General features: G+C 39.8%; 1 protein-coding gene across 1 annotated transcript in view; it reads right to left on the reverse strand.

Annotated features, from left to right (window-relative positions):
* The window catches only part of LOC128688860 (putative leucine-rich repeat-containing protein DDB_G0290503), a gene marked incomplete at its 3' end in the record, with an annotated part of 132,346 nt that overhangs the window by 80,563 nt on the left and 24,668 nt on the right, over nt 1-27,115 (reverse strand). The window contains 1 exon segment of the mRNA XM_053776870.2: nt 25,943-26,112. Within this exon segment, the coding sequence (XP_053632845.2) occupies nt 25,943-26,112 (170 nt within the window).

The raw sequence follows: 27,115 nt of genomic DNA on the forward strand, positions 1-27,115 counted from the left end.
ATACACAGTGTGATAAGGCATGTTCTGGAAGAAAATGCCAAACAGGACCTACAGTACTCAGGAGGAAAAGGCACTCCCAGGACACAGTGTCTCATCAGTCATTGCTGCATCTTCAATAAGGTAAGTGTCATTTATTCTTCATTTAGTAGAGTAGTACATGCACAATATATATTGTGCATGTACTACTCTACTATTGTGCATGTATCCTTCTCTTTGTGTAGGAAAATGTATATTTCATGTGGTAAAAAAATTTTTTTCATACTTTTGGGTGTCTTGCACGGATTAATTTGATTTCCATTATTTCTTATGGGGAAAATTCATTCGCATACCGACCATTTCGCATAACAATCAGCCCTCTTGCACGGATTAAAGTCGCTATGCGGGGGTCCACTGTACTTAGATTTTAGTAAGGCTTTTGATAGAGTTCCGCACCATAGACTGTTAAAGAAAGTGGCAGCTCATGGCATTGGGGGAAAAGTGCTCACTGACAGGAAGCAGAGAGTGTCCATAAATGGGGTTAAGTCCGAGTGGGGATCTGTAACAAGTGGCGTTCCACAGGGATCAGTCTTGGGCCCGTTGTTGTTTATAATATATATCAATGATCTTGATGAGGGAATTACTAGTGATATGAGCAAATTCGCCGATGACACAAAGATAGGTAGGATAATTGATTCAAACGTAGATGTTATGGAACTTCAGGAGGATTTAAACAAACTCTATTCTTGGTCAGAAAAGTGGCAGATGCAGTTCAATGTAGATAAATGCAAGGTTCTGATGCTTGGAAGTGCCCATAACCCTAGTACTTATAAGTTAAATGATGTAGAACTTAGCCATACAGATTGCGAAAAGGACTTGGGGGTTATGGTGAGCAACAACCTTAAACCAAGACAGCAATGTCTAAGCGTACGTAATAAGGCAAATAGATTACTGGGATTTATATCAAGAAGTGTAAGCAACAGAAGTCCAGAGGTCATACTGCAGCTTTATACATCATTAGTAAGGCCTCACTTAGATTATGCAGCTCAGTTCTGGTCTCCGTATTACAAAATGGACATAAATTCGTTACAAAACATTCAGCGTAGGATGACTAAATTAATACATAGCATTAGAAATCTTCCTTATGAAGAAAGATTGAAGACTCTTAAGTTACATTCACTTGTTAGACGAAGAATGAGGGGAGACCTGATTGAAGTGTATAAGTGGAAGATAGGTATTAATAAAGGGGATATTAACAAGGTCTTGAGGATATCTCTCCAAGAGAGAACCCGCAGTAATGGATTTAAATTAGATAAGTTTAGATTTAGAAAGGACATAGGAAAGTATTGGTTTGGAAATAGGGTAGTTGATGAGTGGAACAGTCTACCTAGTTGGGTTATTGAGGCTGGGACTTTGGGTAGTTTCAAATCTAGGTTGGATAAGTACATGAGTGGGAGGGGTTGGATTTGAGTGGGACTTTCACATCAGAGCTTATTTCTTGGGTGGCATTGAAAATTGGGTTGGGCAAATGTTTTGTTAGTGGGATGAATTGTAAAGGACCTGCCTAGTATGGGCCAGCAGGCCTCCTGCAGCATTCCTCCTTTCTTATGTTCTTATATTACACAGCCAATACCGTAAGGGTAATAATTAGAAACAAATTGTTTCCAGGGGCCTCTAACCATCATGTAGCAGAAGATTCTGACTCGGAAAGTTTAGTTTCTCAAGTAAGCTACCAGTCGAGAATCGAAGTATTAGAAGAACAATTTCAAAGAGTTGATCTTGAAATTGAATCAGATAGATTAGGTCCCACTTTGGCCTCTAGTAAAGTAGATGAAGTATTGCAGGGTGCAGCCGCTGTTCGGCATTCGCCCGTTACTGAAGGAATTCCCATTAATGGTCAGCCTGGCCCTCACCAAGGTGCACGTCCAAAGGAATATCCACATACCGCCAGTTCAATTCCCTCATTTTCAATACCATCGGGGCATATTTCTCAAAGTCAGTTTGAGAAATTAGAGAGACTATTTATTTTACAGACTGCTCAAATTGAGGCTCAGCGTAAATTAAATGAAGAAGACTTTCAAAGGGAAACGCTCCACTATATAAGACAACAACAACAAGGAAATGTGAGTGAAAGATGTACTGAATCCTCAAATGATTCTTTCAATATACAAAAAGCTGCATCTATGGTTCCAAGGTTTAATGACGGAGATTTAGATACTTATTTTGAAGTCTTTGAGAATCAAGCACGTGCTATGCGCTGGCCCCGACAACACTGGGCAACCTTATTACACACTTCGTTGTCTGGTAAAGCTCAAAGTTGTATGGCTGCGTTACCTTTTGAGAAATATGTGGATTACGATTCCGTTAAGAAGGCTATCCTAGAGGCTTATGATCTCCTCCCAGTAAGTTATCAAAACACCTTTAGAGCATTAAAACGCCAGCCAACTCAGTCGTATGTAGATTTTGCTCGTGAAAAGAAAATAGCTTTTGAGAGATGGTCTAGAGCTTCTAACTGTAAATCTATGGAAAGTCTTTCCCAGTTGATCCTGCATGAGGATTTCTATAATAATTTACCAGAAGACTTGCATAGGTATTTGATTAGTTGCCCCATAGTAAATATACTAGAAACAGCCTCGCTCGCCGATAATTATGAAATATCTCAACAATTGATTGGCGAAACAAAAAGTAAGGAAACAGTGACTAAATATGCCCCTAAGAAAGGACGATCCAATCTTACAGAGATGCGTCACATACAGAATCCTTACCCGATCTCCTATGATGCCTCCACACCCATTAATAATAAATTTAGATCTAACTCTAGGAAAAGTTCAAAACCACTAAGGCATAAGTGAGTTGAACTGCACTTATTGTAATAAGAAAGCGCATTTAAGGAAACACTTATTGGCTAGAGGGGGATACCAGGAACGAGCGACTTCGTTTCCCAACACAGGTAATATCTTCATTGACAACTCAAAAGAAACTGAACCCTAGTACCGAACAAGGATCACAAGAATGAATCAGTAGTCATTCTAGATGACTAAATACTAGAGCTGTTTCAGAAAAAGATATTCACTCAGCTATGAGTCCCTACTTTGCTAAAGTGAAAGTTGGAATAGACGAGACTCAATTAGTTGAAATTAATTCCTTCTGTGATACTGGAAGTTATTTAACATTGTTGAAGCAGGACATACTTCCCGTAAGTGATATGACTCACACAAAGCTAGATGTCTTATTAGAAGCCTATGGAGGCGCCATTATAAGAGTGCCTCTTCACAGGATATACATCCAAACACCAACCTATACTGGTTTTGTGTCGGTAGGTGTATCCAGCGAAACTTTTCCTATTCAGGGCGTTGACTTACTCATAGGCAATGACCTAGACTATCCGGGTATAAGCCGAGAGCCTCTAGTTATTGATAATTCTGACATTAACTATGCTATAGAAGCTCGAAAAGAGGCTCCTACCTTATTTCCTCTCAATGTTATAACTAGAGCAATGTCTAGAGCGCCTCAAAATCTTTTATCAACTGAAGTCCTAAGTGAAGGCGAAGATTTAGGTCTCGATTTATTGATCAGCCGATCCTTACAACCCGGATCTTCAAATCTGAAATATTCTATGATCGGCCCTTTTCAAGATTTTGATATTAAAATGCTATCGAAAGAAGATTTAATAAGGGATCAGTTCCTTGATCCATCCCTAGAGAAATTATGAGAGATAGCTATTACAGAAGACGACGCCCAAGACCTGGACCATTGTTATTATCTTGCTAATGGTATATTAATGAGAAAGGAAAAGTCTCTTTTGTCTTCCGACGATCACCTGTCTACCAACAAACATCTAGTAGTGCTACCTAGCACCTTTAGAGAATTGGCTATTAGTTTCGCTCACCATAGTCCCATGGGAGGACATTTGGGAGTAAAGAAAACACTGGGCAAAATAGCCAAGCATTTTCATTGGCCCAGAATGAAGGGGACTGTGGAAAGCTATCTAAAAGGTTGTCAAGTCTGCCAAGTGACTGGCAAACCTTTGCACACACCTCCACCAGTTCCCCTCATTCCGATTCCCGTCAGTGGTGAGCCCTTCTCACGCCTGATAATAGATTGTGTTGGTCCGTTACCCAAGACTAAACAAGGGAATCAATATCTGTTTACAATTATGGATGTCATTACTCGATATCCAGAGGTTATCCCTTTGAGAAAAATTAATTCTCGCATCATTGTTCGAGCTTTGCAAAAATTTTTCTCACAGGTGGGGATTCCCCGAATAATTCAATCCGATCAAGGTTCAAATTTTACCTCTAAGATGTTTCGCGATGCCTTATCTCGCCTCGGAATTAAGTCCATATTTTCTGTTGCTTATCACCCTCAGTCGCAAGGAGCCCTCGAATGATTTCATCAAACATTAAAATCAATGATGACAGCGTACTGCGAGCAGTTTTCCAGAGATTGGGACGAAGGAATACCATTCCTCTTGTTCGCCTTAAGGGAAAGCGAACAAGAAAGCACTGGGTTCAGTCCATTTGAATTAATTTACGGACACCAAGTACGCGGCCCCCTCGCCGTACTAAAAGATTCATGGACCGGAAAATCAGAACCCTCGTTTAAAACAACTCCAACTCTAATGCAAAAGCGTTTGTCACAACTGAGGGAATTAGCCTCAAAAAACTTAGTTAAGGCCCAATCCAAGATGAAGCATTGTTATGACAAACACACACACTCTCGTTTCTTCAAACCAGGTGACAGTGTGATGGCACAGAAATTCTTACCTGGACACGCTCTGCAACCTAGATACGAAGGTCCTTTGGAAGTGATTGAGCGGCTCAATGAGGTAAATTATGTACTACAAACTCCAGGAAAGAGAAAAGCAAAACGTACTTATCACATAAACCAACTCAAGGCTTACCACCCTAGTATCGTACCAGTTTCGACAGTTCTTCCTTTAGCTGAAACTGAAAATGTAAGTCTGCCCAGCATCTCTAAAGCGATAGAAGTATGTTTAAAAAATTCAGAGACATTGCAATCTCTTGATACCTTTCTTATGGACCTTGATTTGAAGAAAGCCAAAGATATCAAAGACTTGACATTACGTTATGAGGTTTTATTCGATGACGTCCCTAGGTGTTGTACATTGGGAATTCACGACATAGATGTACAAGGAGCAAAGCCTTGCAAACAGTCACCTTACAGGGCAAGTCCACTCAAACAAGAAACATTAAACAAAGAAGTAGAATTTTTGTTGTCCCATGGACTCGTAGAACGGAGTAAAAGTCCGTGGGCCTCGCCCTGTATATTAGTTCCCAAGCCTGATGGAACTTCTAGAATGTGCACTGATTATCGTAAGGTTAATGCTCTCACGGTACCAGATGGTTTCCCACTACCCCGTATTGATGATCTAATAGACAGAGTATCAGGAGCCACCTATGTCACCCGCCTGGATATATTAAGGGGCTATTACCAAGTGCCGCTTACCCAGCGAGCCCAAGAAATATCCGCATTTACTATACAAGGCGGATTATTCAATTATTGTGTTATGCCCTTCGGGTTGTGTAACGCGGCCTCTACCTTTCAGCGCCTGATGAACCTGCTGACCAAAGATTTAAAAGGAGTGGATGCATATCTAGATGATCTTGTTATATATAGCAATGAGTGGGAGCAACATTTAATTCGCCTGGAAACCTTATTTAAGAAGTTAAAAAAGTACAACTTCACCATAAATTTAGCCAAGTGTCAGTTTGGACAAGCCAAGATTAAATACCTCGGTTTTTGTATAGGTCAGGGTGAGGTACGTCCTGTTGATGTAAAAGTTAGAGCCATTGCCGAGTTTCCTATCCCTCAAGATAGAAAGTCTATACAGAGGTTCCTTGGAATGACTGGTTATTATTGACGTTTCTGTCCTAATTTTTCTCAGGTTGCATCTCCTCTTACTGAGTTAACGAGTAGTAAGATGAAGTTTTGCTGGACGAAAGATTGTGAGATAGCTTTTAATCGGTTGAAGCGGTTGCTTTCTTCGTCACCCGTATTGAAAAGTCCTGACTTTAATCAACCCTTCTATTTACACATCGATGCCAGCGGTTATGCTGTGGGGGCGGTGTTACTTCAGAAATTCCCCTCAACTGATATTTTGCATCCTATATCTTATTTTTCTTCAAAGTTGAAACATCACCAAAAGAATTACGCCACTGTAAAGAAAGAAGCTCTTGCCCTAGTAATATCTTTGGAACATTTTGACGTTTATCTGGGAACCTCCCCCCATAAAATTATGGCATTTTCTGATCACAACCCTTTAATTTATATTAATTCTATGAAATCAAAGAACACCCGAATCCTCAGGTGGGCTCTGAGGATCCAACCTTATCTGATTAGTATTCAACACTTAAGTGGATCCCTTAACATAATTGCTGATACCCTTTCTCGCCCCTGAAAAAAAAAATGTATACCTTAAAATGTAAAGTTAAGAAATGAGTACTCTTAGAGCCTAATTTATATATATATTATATATTTTTGTTAATGATTTTCTTTTATATTGACAGTATGACTATGAAAGCCGTTTCGTTGATGGGACGAAGTTTTAAGTCCACATGGATGACCCTGACAGTCATGTCCAAGACTCCTATTCTCGAATTGTGATGGAAGCCACTACAGATAGTTCTTCCGGCCTTTGTTCCAAAAGCTCATCCTCTGGCAAATAACCATGCTGTTCGAGTTCTTGCTTCTCCATTCTTCCGTCATACTACTTGCCTTATTTACCAAGAGGACGCTTATTATAAAGGAGATATTACCAAGGACGCTTGCAAACTCCCTACTGCGACGTATTGTCGTACGGGGGGGGTTATATCTTCGAAATTGGTCATCCTGTGTTATTTAACTGTTGTAAGAGAATATGCTCATCACTTAATATTATAGCTCGAAAGTCCCAGTTTATAGCTAAAATAGAGACTTTCGGCGTTATATTATTATCTGTTAATATATGAAAAATACCATGGTATTATCGCTATTATCATTATTATCACTATTATCGCTATTATCACTATTATCGCTATTATCACTATTATCGTTATTATCACTATTATCACTATTTGTTATTATCACTATTATTTTAGTATTATTGTTAGGTAGGATTTCTGGTGTATATAGAGTAGAGTTTAAGTCTCGGAACCATCCGGTGAATTGTTCAATTGTTTATGTCCGGCTGGCTGACGTGGGTCAACTGATCCAACCTGACGACACGTCAACAGACTGGCAAGTAGTCAGTCTGCTCCCTGCTCTAGCCCTGACAACTGATCGTATATTGGCTCTTACGGTGTACAGTTTGAATGGTTTTGAGAATTGGACTCAAGAGCTGACTCACTTTGTTCCTCATTGCTTTGAAAGACTCTTTTGATATTTATATTCTTGGTCAGTTCAGTAATCCAAAGAGATACTTTACGGCCAGATTCAAAGGTCTTGTTAAATCTTCTACCTTTTGTATTTTGAGTTTACAGTCTTGTTAAGACAAAGACATAAATTTTATTGAAGACTTAATTACAGGAAGAATAATTAAACTTCCTTATTAATGTGACATTTCCATGATTTTGAACTAAATGTATATGGTAAATTTATTGTACAAAGTATTAAGTTACATTAACTACAAAGAGAAGATAAAGTATTGTATTTAAATACTTTAATAAATTTGAATATTATTCTATGGAGTTTCCCAGTTGACATTATTTCCCCTAGACTCTAAAACTTTAAATAACTCGGATCCAAAAATCTTGATGCATAAGAAATGAATGGTAACAGGCCACATTCTGAAGTTCTTTAAAAAATTTCTTATTCGCAACAGATACCTCAGTAAGGAATAGTTCAAGACTCTGTTCACCATTTACGTCAAGCCCATATTGGAGTATGCGGCACCAGTTTGGAATCCACACCCGGTCAAGCACATCAAGAAATTAGAGAAAGTGCAAAGGTTTGCAACAAGACTAGTCTCAGAGCTAAGGGGACTGTCCTATGAAGAAAGGTTAAGGGAAATTGGCCTGACGACACAGGAAGACAGGAGGGTCAGGGGAGACATGATAACGACATATAAAATACTGCGCGGAATAGACAAGGTGGACAAAAACGGGATGTTCCAGAGATGGGACACAGAAACAAGAGGTCACAATTGGAAGTTGAAGACTCAGATGAATCAAAGGGATGTTAGGAAGTATTTCTTCAGTCACAGAGTTGTCAGGCAATGGAATAGCCTACAAAGTGACGTAGAGGAGCCGGGAACCATACATAGTTTTAAGACGAGGTTTGATAAAGCTCATGGAGCAGGGAGAGAGAGGACCTAGTAGCAATCAGTGAAGAGGCGGGGCCAGGAGCTATGACTCGACCCCTGCAACCACAAATAGGTGAGCAAATAGGTGAGCACTGTCTTTGCAGAGGCACTCAGATACAATAGTTTAGAAGTTCCGAAGTTCCTCCACACTACCAATATCAAAAACATACACAGTAGGCCCATGATTAACACTGTAGTTATGTTCCTGAAAACTGCAAGTCACACAAAACAGCATTAAGCAAATTAAAGAATATATGGGAAATATTTTGGAGTGAGATAAACAAGTTAAGGAAGCCTAGAGAACGAATGGATCTGTCAGTTAAAAACAGAGTAAGGGAGTTAGTTAGTAGATGGGGAGCTGGAGGTATTGGGAAGATGGTGGGAATATTTTGGGGAGCTTTTAAATGTCGATGAAGAACAGGAGGCGGTAATTTCATGTACTGGCCAGGGAGGTATAACATCTTTTAGGAGTGAAGAAGAGCAGGATGTGAGTGTGGGGGAGGTGCGTGAGGCATTACGTAAAAAGAAAGGAGGTAAAGCAGTTGGAACTGATGGGCTCATGACAAATGTTAAAAGAAGGGTGGGATATAAGAACATAAGAAAGCAGGAACACTGCAGCAGGCCTACTGACCCATGAAGAGCAGGTCCAGCCCCCCCCCCCCCAGATTAGCCCAATGGCCCACCCAGTCCAGTCACCTCCACTCAAGGAAGGAGCACAGCACCAGACCCAGCAACACAAGCTAGTCAGGTCCAACTCTCATCCACCCACACCCACTCATGTATTTATCTAACCTATTTTTAAAACTACACAATGTTTTAGCCTCAATAACTGTACCCGGGATTTTGTTCCACTCATCCACAACTCTATTACCTAACCAGTGCTTTCCTATATCCTTCCTGAATCTAAATTTTTCCAACTTGAAACCATTGCTGCGAGTCCTGTCTTGGCTGGAAATTTCCTCTTTTCCATTTATACACCTCGATCATAGGGAAGATTTCTGATACATGGGATCATCTTCGTCATCCTCCTCTGTATGTTTTCCAGAGCATTTATATCCATTCTGTAATACGGTGACCAGAACTGAGCAGCATAGTCTAAATGAGGCCTAACCAAGGATATAAAGAGTTGAAGAACAACTGAGGACTTCTGTTATTTATACTTCTAGATATGAAGCCTAGAATTCTGTTAGCTTTATTGCAAACACTAATGCACTGTTGTCTTGGTTTTAGATTACTGCTAACCAGAACACCTAAATCCTTTTCGAAATCAGTAGTATTAAGATCTACATTATTTAGTTTATATATCGCATGGTTATTTTCCTGTCCAACATTTAGAACTTTTCATTTGTCTATATTAAACTGCTTCTGCCACTTCTCCGACCATTGCATCAGTCTATTCAAATCATCCTGGGTGCTCTAGTGTCCTCATTAGAATGAATTGGACGGCCTATTTTGGTGTCATCAGTAAATTAGCTTATGTCGCTATTTATTCCCTCATCTATGTCGTTTATGTAAATTGTGAACAACAACGGGCCCAACACTGAACCCTGTGGAACACTGCTTGTGACGTGTCCCCATTCTGATTTCTCCCCATTTATGCAAACTATCTGCTGCCTATTTGTCAGCCATGCCTCTACCCAGGAAAAAATTTCTCCTCCTATTCCGTGTGCCTAAGTTTCCTCAATAGCCTCTGATGTGGAACTTTATCGAAAGCCTTACTGAAGTCCATATACACAATATCATATTCTTATTATTATTATTTTTTTTTATTATCACACTGGCCGATTCCCACCAAGGCAGGGTGGCCCGAAAAAGAAAAACTTTCACCATCATTCACTCCATCACTGTCTTGCCAGAAGGGTGCTTTACACTACAGTTTTTAAACTGCAACATTAACACCCCTCCTTCAGAGTGCAGGCACTGTACTTCCCATCTCCAGGACTCAAGTCCGGCCTGCCGGTTTCCCTGAATCCCTTCATAAATGTTACTTTGCTCACACTCCAACAGCACGTCAAGTATTAAAAACCATTTGTCTCCATTCACTCCTATCAAACACGCTCACGCATGCCTGCTGGAAGTCCAAGCCCCTCGCACACAAAACCTCCTTTACCCCCTCCCTCCAACCCTTCCTAGGCCGACCCCTACCCCGCCTTCCTTCCACTACAGACTGATACACTCTTGAAGTCATTCTGTTTCGCTCCATTCTCTCTACATGTCCGAACCACCTCAACAACCCTTCCTCAGCCCTCTGGACAACAGTTTTGGTAATCCCGCACCTCCTCCTAACTTCCAAACTACGAATTCTCTGCATTATATTCACACCACACATTGCCCTCAGACATGACATCTCCACTGCCTCCAGCCTTCTCCTCGCTGCAACATTCATCACCCACGCTTCACACCCATATAAGAGCGTTGGTAAAACTATACTCTCATACATTCCCCTCTTTGCCTCCAAGGACAAAGTTCTTTGTCTCCACAGACTCCTAAGTGCACCACTCACTCTTTTTCCCTCATCAATTCTATGATTCACCTCATCTTTCATAGACCCATCCGCTGACACGTCCACTCCCAAATATCTGAATACATTCACCTCCTCCATACTCTCTCCCTCCAATCTGATATTCAATCTTTCATCACCTAATCTTTTTGTTATCCTCATAACCTTACTCTTTCCTGTATTCACCTTTAATTTTCTTCTTTTGCACACCCTACCAAATTCATCCACCAATCTCTGCAGCTTCTCTTCAGAATCTCCCAAGAGCACAGTGTCATCAGCAAAGAGCAGCTGTGACAACTCCCACTTTGTGTGTGATTCTTTATCTTTTAACTCCACGCCTCTTGCCAAGACCCTCGCATTTACTTCTCTTACAACCCCATCTATAAATATATTAAACAACCACGGTGACATCACACATCCTTGTCTAAGGCCTATTTTTACGGGGAAAAAATTTCCCTCTTTCCTACATACTCTAACTTGAGCCTCACTATCCTCGTAAAAACTCTTCACTGCTTTCAGTAACCTACCTCCTACACCATACACTTGCAACATCTGCCACATTGCCCCCCTATCCACCCTGTCATACGCCTTTTCCAAATCCATAAATGCCACAAAGACCTCTTTAGCCTTATCTAAATACTGTTCACTTATATGTTTCACTGTAAACACCTGGTCCACACACCCCCTACCTTTCCTAAAGCCTCCTTGTTCATCTGCTATCCTATTCTCCGTCTTACTCTTAATTCTTTCAATTATAACTCTACCATACACTTTACCAGGTACACTCAACAGACTTATCCCCCTATAATTTTTGCACTCTCTTTTATCCCCTTTGCCTTTATACAAAGGAACTATGCATGCTCTCTGCCAATCCCTAGGTACCTTACCCTCTTCCATACATTTATTAAATAACTGCACCAACCACTCCAACACTATATCCCCACCTGCTTTTAACATTTCTATCTTTATCCCATCAATCCCGGCTGCCTTACCCCCTTTCATTTTACCTACTGCCTCACGAACTTCCCCCACACTCACAACTGGCTCTTCCTCACTCCTACAAGATGTTATTCCTCCTTGCCCTATACACGAAATCACAGCTTCCCTATCTTCATCAACATTTAACAATTCCTCAAAATATTCCCTCCATCTTCCCAATACCTCTAACTCTCCATTTAATAACTCTCCTCTCCTATTTTTAACTGACAAATCCATTTGTTCTCTAGGCTTTCTTAACTTGTTAATCTCACTCCAAAACTTTTTCTTATTTTCAACAAAATTTGTTGATAACATCTCACCCACTCTCTCATTTGCTCTCTTTTTACATTGCTTCACCACTCTCTTAACCTCTCTCTTTTTCTCCATATACTCTTCCCTCCTTGCGTCACTTCTACATTGTAAAAACTTCTCATATGCTAACTTTTTCTCCCTTACTACTCTCTTTACATCATCATTCCACCAATCGCTCCTCTTCCCTCCTGCACCCACTTTCCTGTAACCACAAACTTCTGCTGAACACTCTAACACTACATTTTTAAACCTACCCCATACCTCTTCGACCCCATTGCCTATGCTCTCATTAGCCCATCTATCCTCCAATAGCTGTTTATATCTTACCCTAACTGCCTCCTCTTTTAGTTTATAAACCTTCACCTCTCTCTTCCCTGATGCTTCTATTCTCCTTGTATCCCATCTACCTTTTACTCTCAGTGTAGCTACAACTAGAAAGTGATCTGATATATCTGTGGCCCCTCTATAAACATGTACATCCTGAAGTCTTTTCAACAGTCTTTTATCTACCAATACATAATCCAACAAACTACTGTCATTTCGCCCTACATCATATCGTGTATACTTATTTATCCTCTTTTTCTTAAAATATGTATTACCTATAACTAAACCCCTTTCTATACAAAGTTCAATCAAAGGGCTCCCATTATCATTTACACCTGGCACCCCAAACTTACCTACCACACCCTCTCTAAAAGTTTCTCCTACTTTAGCATTCAGGTCCCCTACCACAATTACTCTCTCACTTGGTTCAAAGGCTCCTATACATTCACTTATCTCCCAAAATCTCTCTCTCTCCTCTGCATTCCTCTCTTCTCCAGGTGCATACACGCTTATTATGACCCACTTCTCGCATCCAACCTTTACTTTAATCCACATAATTCTTGAATTTACACATTCATATTCTCTTTTCTCCTTCCATAACTGATCATTTAACATTACTGCTACCCCTTCCTTTGCTCTAACTCTCTCAGATACTCCAGATTTAATCCCATTTATTTCCCCCCACTGAAACTCTCCTACCCCCTTCAGCTTTGTTTCGCTTAGAGCCAGGACATCCAACTTCTTTTCATTCACAACATCAGCAATCATCTGTTTCTTGTCATCCGCACTACATCCACGCACATTTAAGCATCCCAGTTTTATAAAGTTTTTCTTCTTCTCTTTTTTAGTAAATGTATACAGGAGAAGGGGTTACTAGCCCATTGCTCCCGGCATTTTAGTCGCCTCATACGACATGCATGGCTTACGGAGGAAAGATTCTTTTCCACTTCCCCATGGACAATAGAAGAAATAAAAAAGAACAAGAGCTATTTAGAAAAAGGAGAAAAACCTAGATGTATGTATATATATATATATATGCATGTGCGTGTCTGTGAAGTGTGACCAAAGTGTAAGTAGGAGTAGCAAGATATCCCTGTTATCTAGCGTGTTTATGAGACAGAAAAAGAAACCAGCAATCCTACCATCATGCAAAACAGTTACAGGTTTTTGTTTCACAGTCATCTGGCAGGACGGTAGTACTTCCCTGGGTGGTTGCTGTCTACCAACCTACCATGATATACCTCCTCAAACACCTTAGTGAAAAAAGTTAGTAAATTCATAAGACAGGAACGCCCCTTTGTAAAACCGTGTTGAGATTCATTAATCAATCTGTGCCTATCAAGATGGCTACGAATTGCTTCGGCAATTATTGATTCCATAAATTTTCCCACTATGGAGGTAAGGCTTATTGGTCTATAGTTCGAAGCCAAGGACCTGTCACCTGCCTTGTAAAAAGGTATTACATTTGCCATTTTCCACTTATCAGGCACTATGCCAGTTTGTAGTGATATGTTAAAAAGATTAGCCAAAGGTATGCTAAGTTCCTCTTTACGTTCCTTTAACACCCTTGCAAACAGTTCATCAGGGCCTGGGGATCTGTTAGGCTTTAGTTTCTCTATTTGTCTGAGGACCATGTCACTAGTTACTGCAATCATGTATAGTTTATTATCGTCCTGTTCTACATAATCTATTATTTCAGGAATATCGCTAGTATTTTCCTGGGTGAAAACTGAGAGGAAACAGGTATTGAGGATTTCACACACATCCTTATCACTGTTAGTGATCTGACCAGAGTTACTCTTAAGTGGGCCTACTTGTCCCTAATCTTACTTCTGTATACCTGAAAGAACCCTTTTGGGTTAGTCTTTGAATCCCTTGCGACCTTAGCCTCATAATCCCTTTTTGCTTTTCTTATTCCTTTCTTTATTTCTCTCTTTAATTGAATATATTGATTTCTTAACTGCCCATCCCCTCTTTTGATATGCCTATATATGCCTCTCTTTTGACCAACAAGATGTTTTTATCTATTGTTCATCCATTTGGGATCATTTTTGTTAGATCTAATTTCCCTACTTGGAACAAAAGTTGTCTGGGCAGCTAGAACTATGCTCTGAAAAACGTTATATTGGCAACCAAGATTACCTACCTGACCCATGGTCAGGACATCTCAATTTAGCCCACCCTGGTAATTTTTCAGTCCCATGCAGTCGGCCAAGTGAAAATCTGGGACAGAGATTTGACTGCAATTATCTGGGTAATTCCATGATATATTGAAACTAAGTGATTTGTGATTGCTCTCCCCAAGCTCATCAGTAAACTCAAGATTATTAATTAGTGACTCTTTGTTGGCAAGAACCAAGTCAAGCAGATTGTATGAAAGAGGGGAAGGCACCTAGGGATTTGCAGAGAGCGTGTATAATTTCTTTATAAAAAGGGAAGGGGACAAGAGAGATTGTAAAAATTATAGGGGAATAAGTTTACTGAGAAATGTGGCAGAGGTTTCAAGTAGTGTATGGAATAGGTAGTAAGTTACTAAATCCTGTAGAGAGTTTTATGAGTATACCAGGAAAAGTGTACATAGGGTTATTATTGAAAGAATTAGAGTTAAGACAGAGAGTAGGATTGCGGATGAGCAAGGAGACTTTAGAGTGGGTAGAGGATGTGTAGGCCAAGTGTTTACATTGAAGCATATATGTGAACAGTATTTAGGTAAAGGTAGGGAAGTTTTCATTGCATTTATGGATTTAGAAAAGGCATATGATAGAGTGGATACGGGAGTAATGTGGCAGATGTTGCAAGTACACCTACCATCCGACTTACGACCTGCTCGACATACGACGACTCGACTTACGACCATGCTTTTTATGCCTAATTTCTGGGAAATAAACAAGTGTTTGTGTTGTACACAGTGTTTAACCTAACCCTTACAGCATAAAATACAGTACTAACAGCAAAAAAGTAAAGTAAAACATGAAATACCCAAATAAAACAATAAAATAAAGTCATTACAAAAATGCTATACATGTATTGATATTCAGTAGTAAAGTTCGAATTACGTCCATTTCGACTTATGATCAGTTTCTCGGAACCGAACTCGGTCGTAAGTCGGATGGTAGGTGTATATGGAATAGGTAGTAAGTTACTAAATGCTGTAATCAGTTTTTATGAGGATAGTGAGGCTCAGGTCAGGGTGTGTAGAAGAGAGGGAGATTACTTCCCGGTAAAAGTAGGTCTTAGACAGGGATGTGTAATGTCACCATGGTTCTTTAATCCTTTGACTGTTTACGATGTATAAATACGTCTTACGAGCCAATGTTTCTGACGTATTTATACGCACAAATTCTAGCGGCTTCAAATCAAGCGGGAAAGGCCTGGTAGGCCTACATGTGAGAGAATGGGTCTCAGTGGTCGGTGTGAACCCTGTGAAAAAAATCTGGGACCCAGCGGTGCATTGTGGGAACGCCATCTTGGTAGTCCATTTTCACCATGCCTCTCAGTAAGAAGTTCCTCACTCCTCGGCGGATTGGAGGTCTTTTGTTCCCAAGTGATAGCTCTAACAGCGATGAAAATGTCAGTGACAGTGAATTCCAGGGTTTTGAAGTGAGTGTTACTGGAAAAAGTGCCCAGGATAATGTAATTAGTGATGAAAACCCAGATGACCCACAACCTTCCACCTCTGGTGCTGGGCCGGCTTGTTCACGTTCACGTTCGCCTGTACCAGGACGAAAGAGAAAACTATTTGGTCGTGTACAACGCCCAGATGATAGCAGTGAATGTGATAGTGATAGTGATTTCAAGGTCATTGAAAGCAGTTCTAGTGACAGTGAGGGTGAATATTCCCCAGTGAAGCGGCAGTATGTACGACGTAGCATGCGGTCTGGTAGTGTTTCATATGTTGTTCCAAGGGGAAGGAGAAAATCTGGGAGCACATCCCATGGCCCTACACCACGACCTGATAGTGAAGATGACGATATTGTAACGATGGGTATGAATGATGTGAGTGAGGGAGCAGGCAGTGGTGGTGATAGTGAGGGTGGCACGGCCCATGTGGCACCATCAGCGGGCCACGCTACTACCCACGCTGCTGACTCTGCACAACAACCAGCCTCACCCGACCCCACACTCCCACAACCTGCACTCCCACAACCTGCACAACCACAACCACGGTACAATATCCAGACCCCACCAGCAGACCGCATCTGGGATTGGCAGGATGGTGACGAGTTTGTTCCCAGTCCCCATGGCTTTGATGAAACACAAAGTGGAATAAAGCCATCATGTCCACTTGGGAACAATGCCAGTGAACTGGACTGCTTTGAGTTATTCTTCGATGAACCCCTGATGGACATCATTGTCAGGGAAACAAAAACATACTGTGATTACACCATGGCAAATACAATTCTCTCACCAAAATCACGGCTACACAAGTGGAAGGAGACAACTGTGGCAGAGATGTACCTGTTTTTTGCCACAATAATGCTTATGCCACATGTGTATAAGCACACTGTCACCACATACTGGGCAACAGAACGCCTGATTTCAACTCCAGGTTTTAGTGACATTACAGGTGTCAATCCTTTCCTGATACTGTTACGTATGTTACACTTTTCAGACAAAACCAGGCCTGACAGAAGTGACAGGTTATATAAGATAAGAAATGTGTTTATGTACCTGAAACAAAAGTGCTGCATGTATTTTTATCCCTTCAGGAAGCTTGTTATTGATGAGTCCTTGATTTTATTCAAAGGAAGACTCTCATTCAAGCAATATATACCAAGCAAGAGGAAACGCTTTGGTATAAAGCTATTTGTACTGTGTGATTGCAGAAGTGGTCTAGTTTTGGATATCACTGTGTACACTGGCAGTAATACTTTGAGAGATACCATGAAGTTATTGGGTATCTCTGGTGATGTGGTTCGAGCAATGATGGAACCATATCTTGGTAAGGGGCATATGTTATTTACTGATAACTGGTACACAAGCCCCTTACTCAGTGATTTCTTGCGAGTGAACTTGACAGACGTGTGTGGCACAGTGCGTCATAATCGTAATCATATGCCAAGGTTCGACACTGGCACTCGCAGAGGTGAGGTGCAAGCCTTTGCTGCCAATGACATCATGGCATTTCGGTGGCATGACAAACGTGATGTCACATTATTGACATCAGTTCACAGAAACGAAATGGTACACAGTGGCAGGCACAACAGAGAGACCAATGAACCTATTCTAAAGCCTGCAGCTGTCATGGACTACAACCTCAATATACGCTTAGTGGACAAATGTGACATGCAGATTGGGTTTGCAGACTGTGTACGCAAGAGTTGTAAGTGGTATATAAAACTTTTTTTCCATCTTGTTGATATCTCTATGCTGAATGCTTATAACATATACAAGTTGAAGACCAACAAAACACCAAAATATGGTGAATTTTGCTTGTCAGTAATCAGACAAATAATTGCAAAGTACCAAGGAGCAACACCTGCAATAGACCAGCGCCCACGAAATTACCAACACACATCTCGTTTCAGGCCTGGTGATCACTACCCCATGCAACTGCCTCCTACTACTGCCAAGAAAAATGCTCAGAAGAGGTGTTATGTATGTATGCATACCACAAAACGCCCACAAACACGCAGACACTCGTTTTATATGTGAGGAGTGTCAAGTGCCCCTCTGCATATACCCATGTTTCAAAGAGTTCCACAAGCTGCAGCAGTTCTAGGAACGTGTTTAGTGACTGTACATCTGTATATATATTATGGAACAATAGTAATAAACATTGTTTTGTATTGTTTGTGTAAACAAAGTGTATACACAAACTAGTAGTGATAAAGTTTGTCCTGTTATTGTGTTGTAAACAATGAGTGTATATTTGAAGAATGCACCTTACATTGGTCTCACAGGCCACATAAGTTACCTGGAACAGAAAAATATTGAAAAATGCAAGAAACCTTTGAATTAGAGTAAATAAAAGAATACCGGGTGGGTGGCATCGCCGCTGTTGCCGTACGCACGTCACTTTCTGCAAACTTTGCAGCTCTATATCTCGGTAAGTACTGATGGCAAAAATTTTTTTTAGGCTTAAAACACTCAGAAAAATATTCCTAACATTTTCATAAGAAAAAATAATTTTTTTTTTTTTTTAATATTTGGCGACATAGAATGACAGTTTCAGAGAGGGGCCTGAAACAGTCAAAGGGTTAACCCTTTGAGGGTCGACAGGCCCTCTCCGAGACTCGTTCTCAGGGTCGGCCAAATTAAAAAAAAAATTTTTTTTTCTTATGAAAAGATAGAGAATCTTTTCCCGATCATAATGACACCAAAACTATGAAATTTGATGGAAAACTTACGGAATTATGCTATCGCGAAGTTAGCAGTCTCGGCGATGTTTACGCATCGGCGATTTTGCCCACTTTGAGCCCCATTTTCGGCCAATTCCACTGTACTGGTCGACAAAAAAAACATGAATATTTCGCTAGAACTCCATTTTTTCTATCGAATGAGTGCAAGAAACCACCCACTTTTCAATTTCAACTATCCAGTACAGTGGTCAGAATTTAGCAATTTTGCCAAATTTCACACAAATTTCAAAAGATGCCAATTTCCGAATAGGGTCCAGAATAAACAAGAAAGACATTCCTGGCACTAAAATGACATTTCCTCTGTTCATTAGTCACGTCTCAAGGCCCCTCTTACATTATTTTGCTTTCCACTTTGAATTTTTATTCTCACAAAAACTAGAAGATTTACTGTCATGCAGACTACTGCATTAGTGTAAAAAATGGTATAAATAATACTGGCACACTTGCGAAAGAATATTAGACTCACCAGTTGACATGCATTGGATGCTTGGCATGATTTGTTTACTTTTGAACTTTGGTAAAAAGCAAACATTTCTGCTATTTTGAGCTCAATTTCAAGGTACTTTTCCTTGTAAAACCAGTCAAAATCATCTCTATTTCTGTAATATGTCTTCCATTCTATAAAATGAGACCAAGAAAACTAGAATACAACAATAAATACCATACGAAAATACAGTGCAAAATCGCTGTTTTACTCCCAAAAATCGGTCAAAGCTTTTTTTTCTCATTACACACTGTGTGCTGCAGGATTTTTTTTTTATACTGTGCACACTGACCACATAGACCCATTTTTTCATATGTAGGCCTACCAGCTTTCTCCCACTAGATTTGAGGGCGCCAGAATTCAGGCATACTAGAACGTCAAAAACCCTGGGTTGTAAGCCGTACTAGTACGGCCGAAACCCCCAAAGGGTTAACCCTTTGAGGGTCCGTCCCGTAGATCTACGGCTTTACGTTCAGGGTCCAAACTGTAGATCTACGTCATGAGCTCAGCTCACTCTGATAAACTGTGACTGGTACATTTGGGCCTAGATATGAGAGAATACATCTATGTGGCATGTGTGCACTACATAAAACAGATCCTGCAGCACGCTGTGTATAATGAGAGAAAAAACTGAAATCATGATTTTTCTATTAAAACAGCGACTTTGCAGTGTTTTTTCGTATGGTTTTTATAGTTCTATTTGCGATTTCTTGGTCTCATTTGATAGAATGGAAGACATATTACAGAAATAGAGATGATTTTGATTGGTTTTAGCACTGGAAATGGCTTGAAACCGAGCTCAAAGTAGCAGAAATGTTAAATTTTTGCCAATATTCAAGAGTAAACAAACGACCTCACACGTCTAATACACGCCAGCTGGTGGGTCTAATATACATTAACAAATATGGTGATGATATTTATACAATTATTACAGTATTGCATAACAGTAAATCTTCTATTTTTTGGTGTGAATAAAAATTCATTATGTGAATAAAAAATAAAAATGGAATTTATTTGTAAAGCCTCAAAACATAACTAATGAACAGAGGAAATGTTAGTTTAGTTCCAGGAATACCTACATTGTTTATTCTGGACCCTATTTTAAAATTGGAATATTTTGAACTTTGTGTTAAATTGGCCAAATTAACAATTTCCGATCACTTTAATTTGTAGTTGAAACAGTTGACTTGGCGATTTCTTGTGCTCAATCGATAGAATAGAAGTAATACTAGTGAAATAGCTAAGAATTTGGTTGACTGGAATAATGTAATTAGCCTAAAATGGGAGTCAAAGTCGGCAAAATCGTTGATTCGTAAATATCACTGACACATCAAAATTCGCGAGAGCATAATTTCGTCAATTTTCCATCAAATTTCGTACTTTTTGCTTTATTACCTTCACAAAAAGATTCTCTACCATTTCATAAGAAAAAATAAAAAAATTTTTTTTTTTAAATTCTTGGACACTGGGGCACCACTTCAGATTTGGGCCTTGGATCCTGAAGGGGTTAATATACAGTATTTATAGATTGGGTTGTAAAAATAGTAAATACTAGGGTGTTGGGGAGGGCAGGGATTAAATTATGGGGAATCAAATACAAAATGGGAGTTGACACAGTTACTAGTATTTTGTTGATGATACTGTACTTATGGGTGATTCTAAAGAAAAGTGGCAAAGGTTAGTGGACGAGTTTGGGAGGGTGTATAAAGGAGAAAGTTGAAAGTGAACATAGAGAAGAGTAAGGTGATAAGGGTATCAAATGATTTAGATAAAGAAAAACTGGATATCACATTGGAGAGAAGGAGTATGCAAGAAGTGAATATTTTCAGATATTTGGGAGTTGATGTGTCAGCGAATGGGTTTATGAAGGATGAAGTTCACCATAAATTGATCAGGGAAAAAGGTGAGTGGTGTGTTGAGGTATATGTGGAGACAAAAAAGTTATCAATGGAGGCAAAGAAGAGAATGTATGAAAGTATAGTGGTACCGACACTCTTATATAGGTGTGAAGGTTGGGTTGTAAATGCTGCAGCGAGGAGGCAGTTGGAGGCAGTGGAGATGTCCTGTCTAAAGGCAATGTGTGGCTTAAATATTATGCCGAGAATTCGAAGTGTGGAAATTAGGAGGAGGAGTGGAGTTAATAAAAGTATTAGTCAGAGGGCTGAAGAGGGGTTGTTGAGGTGGTTTGGTCATTTAGAGAATGGATCAAAGTAGAATGACATGGAGAGCATATAAATCTGTAGGGAAAGGAAGGCGGGGCAGGGGTTGTCCTCGAAAAGGTTGGAGGGAAGGGGTAAAGGAGGTTTTATTGGATAAGGGTTTGGACTTCCAGCAAGCATGCATGAGCATGTTAGATAGGAGTGAATGGCTTTTGGGACCTGACAAGCTGTTGGAGTGTGAGCAAGGTAATATTTAGTGTAGGGATTCAGGGAAACCGGTTATTTTCTTATAGTCGGACTTGAGTCCTGGAAATGGAAAGTACAATGCCTGCACTTTAAAGGAGGGGTTTGGGATATTGGCAGTTTGGAGGGATATGTTGTGTATCTTTATACGTATATGCTTCTAAACTGTTGTATTCTGAGCACCTCTGCAAAAGCAGTGATAATGTGTGAGTGTGGTGAAAGTGTTGAATGATGATGAAAGTATTTTCTTTTTGGGGATTTTCTTTCTTTTTTGGGTCACCCTGCCTCGGTGGGAGACGACCAACTTGTTGAAAAAAAAAAAAAAAATTCAGGGAAACTGGTTATTTTTATATAGCCAGACCCCGAGTACTGGAAATGGGAAGTGCAATGCCTGCACTTTAAAGGAAGGGTTTGGGATACTGGCAGTTTGGAGGGACAACTAAACTGTCATACCTGAGCGCCTCTGCAAAGACAGTGATTATGTATGAGTGACGGTTAAAAGTGCTGAATATTGATGAAAGTATTTTCTTTCTTTCTTTTTGGGTCACCCTGCCTCGGTGGGAAGCGGCCGATGTGTTAAAAAAAAAAAAATAATATGTGCTTATGACTCCCCACCCCAAAGAAAGTCAAACAAAATGTGTTATATTTCGTATTTCATTAAAATAATGAAGTCTTGGACACTAAACATTGTAGATGTCATCTGTTCATCTAGGAATGTGTTATGTACCCATATATTAAATGAAATTTAGTTACTAAATGAACTTGCTCAATAAGGCAAGGGGGAAGCTAGTTTTGATGCTAGTGTTTGACACAGTATACTGCCTATTTCCAGAGAAAATGGACATGACATTCCATCCAGAGAAAATAGAGAAGATTAAAACACCACCAGTGACTTATAAAATTATTACACATTCTTTTCTTCAGGCTTAAATGTGCGTGGATGTAGTGCGGATGACAAGAAACAGATGATTGCTGATGTTATGAATGAAAAGAAGTTGGATGTCCTGGCCCTAAGCGAAACAAAGCTGAAGGGGGTAGGAGAGTTTCAGTGGGGGGAAATAAATGGGATTAAATCTGGAGTATCTGAGAGAGTTAGAGCAAAGGAAGGGGTAGCAGTAATGTTAAATGATCAGTTATGGAAGGAGAAAAGAGAATATGAATGTGTAAATTCAAGAATTATGTGGATTAAAGTAAAGGTTGGATGCGAGAAGTGGGTCATAATAAGCGTGTATGCACCTGGAGAAGAGAGGAATGCAGAGGAGAGAGAGAGATTTTGGGAGATGTTAAGTGAATGTATAGGAGCCTTTGAACCAAGTGAGAGAGTAATTGTGGTAGGGGACTTGAATGCTAAAGTAGGAGAAACTTTTAGAGAGGGTGTGGTAGGTAAGTTTGGGGTGCCAGGTGTAAATGATAATGGGAGCCCTTTGATTGAACTTTGTATAGAAAGGGGTTTAGTTATAGGTAATACATATTTTAAGAAAAAGAGGATAAATAAGTATACACGATATGATGTAGGGCGAAATGACAGTAGTTTGTTGGATTATGTATTGGTAGATAAAAGACTGTTGAGTAGACTTCAGGATGTACATGTTTATAGAGGGGCCACAGATATATCAGATCACTTTCTAGTTGTAGCTACACTGAGAGTAAAAGGTAGATGGGATACAAGGAGAATAGAAGCATCAGGGAAGAGAGAGGTGAAGGTTTATAAACTAAAAGAGGAGGCAGTTAGGGTAAGATACAAACAGCTATTGGAGGATAGATGGGCTAATGAGAGCATAGGCAATGGGGTCGAAGAGGTATGGGGTAGGTTTAAAAATGTAGTGTTAGAGTGTTCAGCAGAAGTTTGTGGTTACAGGAAAGTGGGTGCAGGAGGGAAGAGGAGCGATTGGTGGAATGATGATGTAAAGAGAGTAGTAAGGGAGAAAAAGTTAGCATATGAGAAGTTTTTACAAAGTAGAAGTGATGCAAGGAGGGAAGAGTATATGGAGAAAAAGAGAGAAGTTAAGAGAGTGGTGAAGCAATGTAAAAAGAGAGCAAATGAGAGAGTGGGTGAGATGTTATCAACAAATTTTGTTGAAAATAAGAAAAAGTTTTGGAGTGAGATTAACAAGTTAAGAAAGCCTAGAGAACAAATGGATTTGTCAGTTAAAAATAGGAGAGGAGAGTTATTAAATGGAGAGTTAGAGGTATTGGGAAGATGGAAGGAATATTTTGAGGAATTGTTAAATGTTGATGAAGATAGGGAAGCTGTGATTTCGTGTATAGGGCAAGGAGGAATAACATCTTGTAGGAGTGAGGAAGAGCCAGTTGTGAGTGTGGGGGAAGTTCGTGAGGCAGTAGGTAAAATGAAAGGGGGTAAGGCAGCCGGGATTGATGGGATAAAGATAGAAATGTTAAAAGCAGGTGGGGATATAGTTTTGGAGTGGTTGGTGCAATTATTTAATAAATGTATGGAAGAAGGTAAGGTACCTAGGGATTGGCAGAGAGCATGCATAGTTCCTTTGTATAAAGGCAAAGGGGATAAAAGAGAGTGCAAAAATTATAGGGGGATAAGTCTGTTGAGTGTACCTGGTAAAGTGTATGGTAGAGTTATAATTGAAAGAATTAAGAGTAAGACGGAGAATAGGATAGCAGATGAACAAGGAGGCTTTAGGAAAGGTAGGGGGTGTGTGGACCAGGTGTTTACAGTGAAACATATAAGTGAACAGTATTTAGATAAGGCTAAAGAGGTCTTTGTGGCATTTATGGATTTGGAAAAGGCGTATGACAGGGTGGATAGGGGGGCAATGTGGCAGATGTTGCAAGTGTATGGTGTAGGAGGTAGGTTACTGAAAGCAGTGAAGAGTTTTTACGAGGATAGTGAGGCTCAAGTTAGAGTATGTAGGAAAGAGGGAAATTTTTTCCCAGTAAAAGTAGGCCTGGCTGCAGGCACTGTACTTCTCACCTCCAGGACTCAAGTCTAGCTAACCAGTTTCCTCTGAATCCCATCACAAAATGTTACCTCTTTCCCACCCAACAGTTCATCAAGTCCTAAAAACCATTTGCCTCCACTCACTAATAACACACACACACACACACACACTGGATGTCCAAGCCCCTTGCACACAAAACCTCCTTTACCCTACCCTCTCTCCAACCTCTACTAGGGCAACCCCAACCTTGCCTTCCCTCCACTTCAGATTCATACACCTTCAAGTCATCCTATTTTCTCAATCCTCTCTAAATGTCCAAACCACCTCAACAACCCCATCTCAGCCCTCTGGATATCTTTAATAACTCCGCACTCCCCTTCCCCTACTCTCCAAGCTACGAATTCCCTGAATAATATTTACACCACACACACTGCCTCCTCCTCACTACAGATGCCTCAATGTACCACCCACGTTTTTCCTTTCAACAATTCTATGGTTCACCTTATCTTTCATATACCCTTCCACCAACAAGTCCACTCCCAAATTTCTGAAGACAATCACTTCCTCCATATTCCCTCCTCACAATCTGATATTCAATCTTTCATTACTCAACTTATTTCTTACCTTCATCATCTTGCTCTTTCCTACATTCACTTTTAATTTCCTTCTTATAAATACCCTCTCAAATTCATCCACCAGATGAATTTTACCTTAGTCTTTGTTTTGCTAGTAGATGTGGAAATATTTTGAGATGGTTATGCAAGTCAAATGAGAAGTAGATAGCAATTGTCATCTGTTTTATTAGCGGACACCACTCATGTATCTGCCATATGGCTTTATTTATAATAGTAACAGGGAAGAATTTTGTCCTACCTTAAATTCCTTGTTCTCTTGCTTGTTGATAAAGAAGTATATAGAAATGGCTGTGATTAATGACCAGTAGACAGTTATGAGACCTCTGTTTTATCATCCAACTACTGTGGATGGGCATCTATTGAGGTAAACAGAGCCACTGCAGCATATACCTCGTTGAACCAGAATCATCAACTGGATTTTCCCAAGTTATACAAAACTCTGAATAGAAAAGTTTTCATGCTTGAGCATGATATTCAAGTTTTACAGGGTTTGGGTCACTTTGCCTCGGCAAAGTGACCCAAACAAGAAAACAGATTACCCCTCTGACTGCAACACCCCAACCCCTTCTTCAGAGAAAAGGCACTGCCTTTTCCATCTACAGGTTTCAAGTCCGGCTTCACATAAATGCATTATAATAAAGCATTCTGGACTGCGTTAACTCTGAGGACTATGTGGTTAGCACTTAGTCTCTAAACACTATGTAGTCTTATCTATACTGAATTTGTTGGTTGTAATCCATATGCATACTTACTTTCACTTGAGTTGCCTGATCCATAAGAGGAGAATTCACAAGCTTTTTTCTGAGTTTTGCATCTGTTATCATTGTTATGTACAAAAGCAATAGAGTCAGCTTTGTCAGCTCCACTTGACTTCCTGCAGCAACATCCTCAAAGCAAATAAGCTTTGGACCAGCAAAGTGCTCTGCAATAATAATAAAAACAGTCAAATCTTTATTGTAGGCAAATGACCATATGTTATACAAAGCTATACATTAGGGTAGTCTACTAATAATAAAAATGGATTTCTGAATTTCTCATTTCAACCCTTCATTGAGTTTCTGTTGTGCTAAGAAATTATTTCCTAGATATAAAGTTTTATGACGATTGGATTTCATTTAGAGGTGCCCCACAACACCAAATTTTCACTGCTATAAATTGGGAAATACCATTAATATTATTAATACTAAAAAATTTTTTAAGTACAAGCCATCTCCCACTGAGGTAGAGTGACCTGAAAAAGAAATGTTTTCACCATCACTCACTCCTGTAGCTCAAATGTTAGCGAACTCAGCACACAATGAGGTCCAGGGGTTGATCCCTAGTACAGGTGGAAACATTAGGACATGTTTCCTTAAGACAGCTGCTGTCCATGTTCACCTATCAGTAAAATAGATACAGTAGGACCCCACTTATATGGCAGGTTAGGTTCCAGGCTACCACCGTGAAGCAGAAATCGCTGTACAGTGGAACGCCCTTTTTTTCCACTTATAAATGTATATAAATACAAGATAAGTTTACACTAACATATATTAAGTTAGCAATAGAACTAGGCATTAAAAACAATAAAAAAGTAAAATAAACATATAGTACACTCATTACTTACTTTAAAATATTTGTAGTCTTAATCTAGGGTGAGATGAGTAGTATTTATTGTAAGAAATCAAGTGTGGTATGTATGGTAGCCAGCCAGGCCAACCCACCCACACATAATATTCTATGATATTTAAGCATCCTAGAGTGATAAAATGCATATACAGTTCACTCATTACTAACTTAAAATATTTGTAGTCTTAGTCTAGGGTCTGGGGAGAATAAACGAGATAAAACAAATAAATGAGAGAGAGAGAGAGAATGAGTATATGAGAGAGGACACTCATGGAGTTATGTAAACAAACAAAGTCTACACATCTGGTTTGTGTACAAGT

Source organism: Cherax quadricarinatus, chromosome 16 (genome assembly GCF_038502225.1).
Source record: "Cherax quadricarinatus isolate ZL_2023a chromosome 16, ASM3850222v1, whole genome shotgun sequence".
Classification (NCBI taxonomy): domain Eukaryota; kingdom Metazoa; phylum Arthropoda; class Malacostraca; order Decapoda; family Parastacidae; genus Cherax; species Cherax quadricarinatus.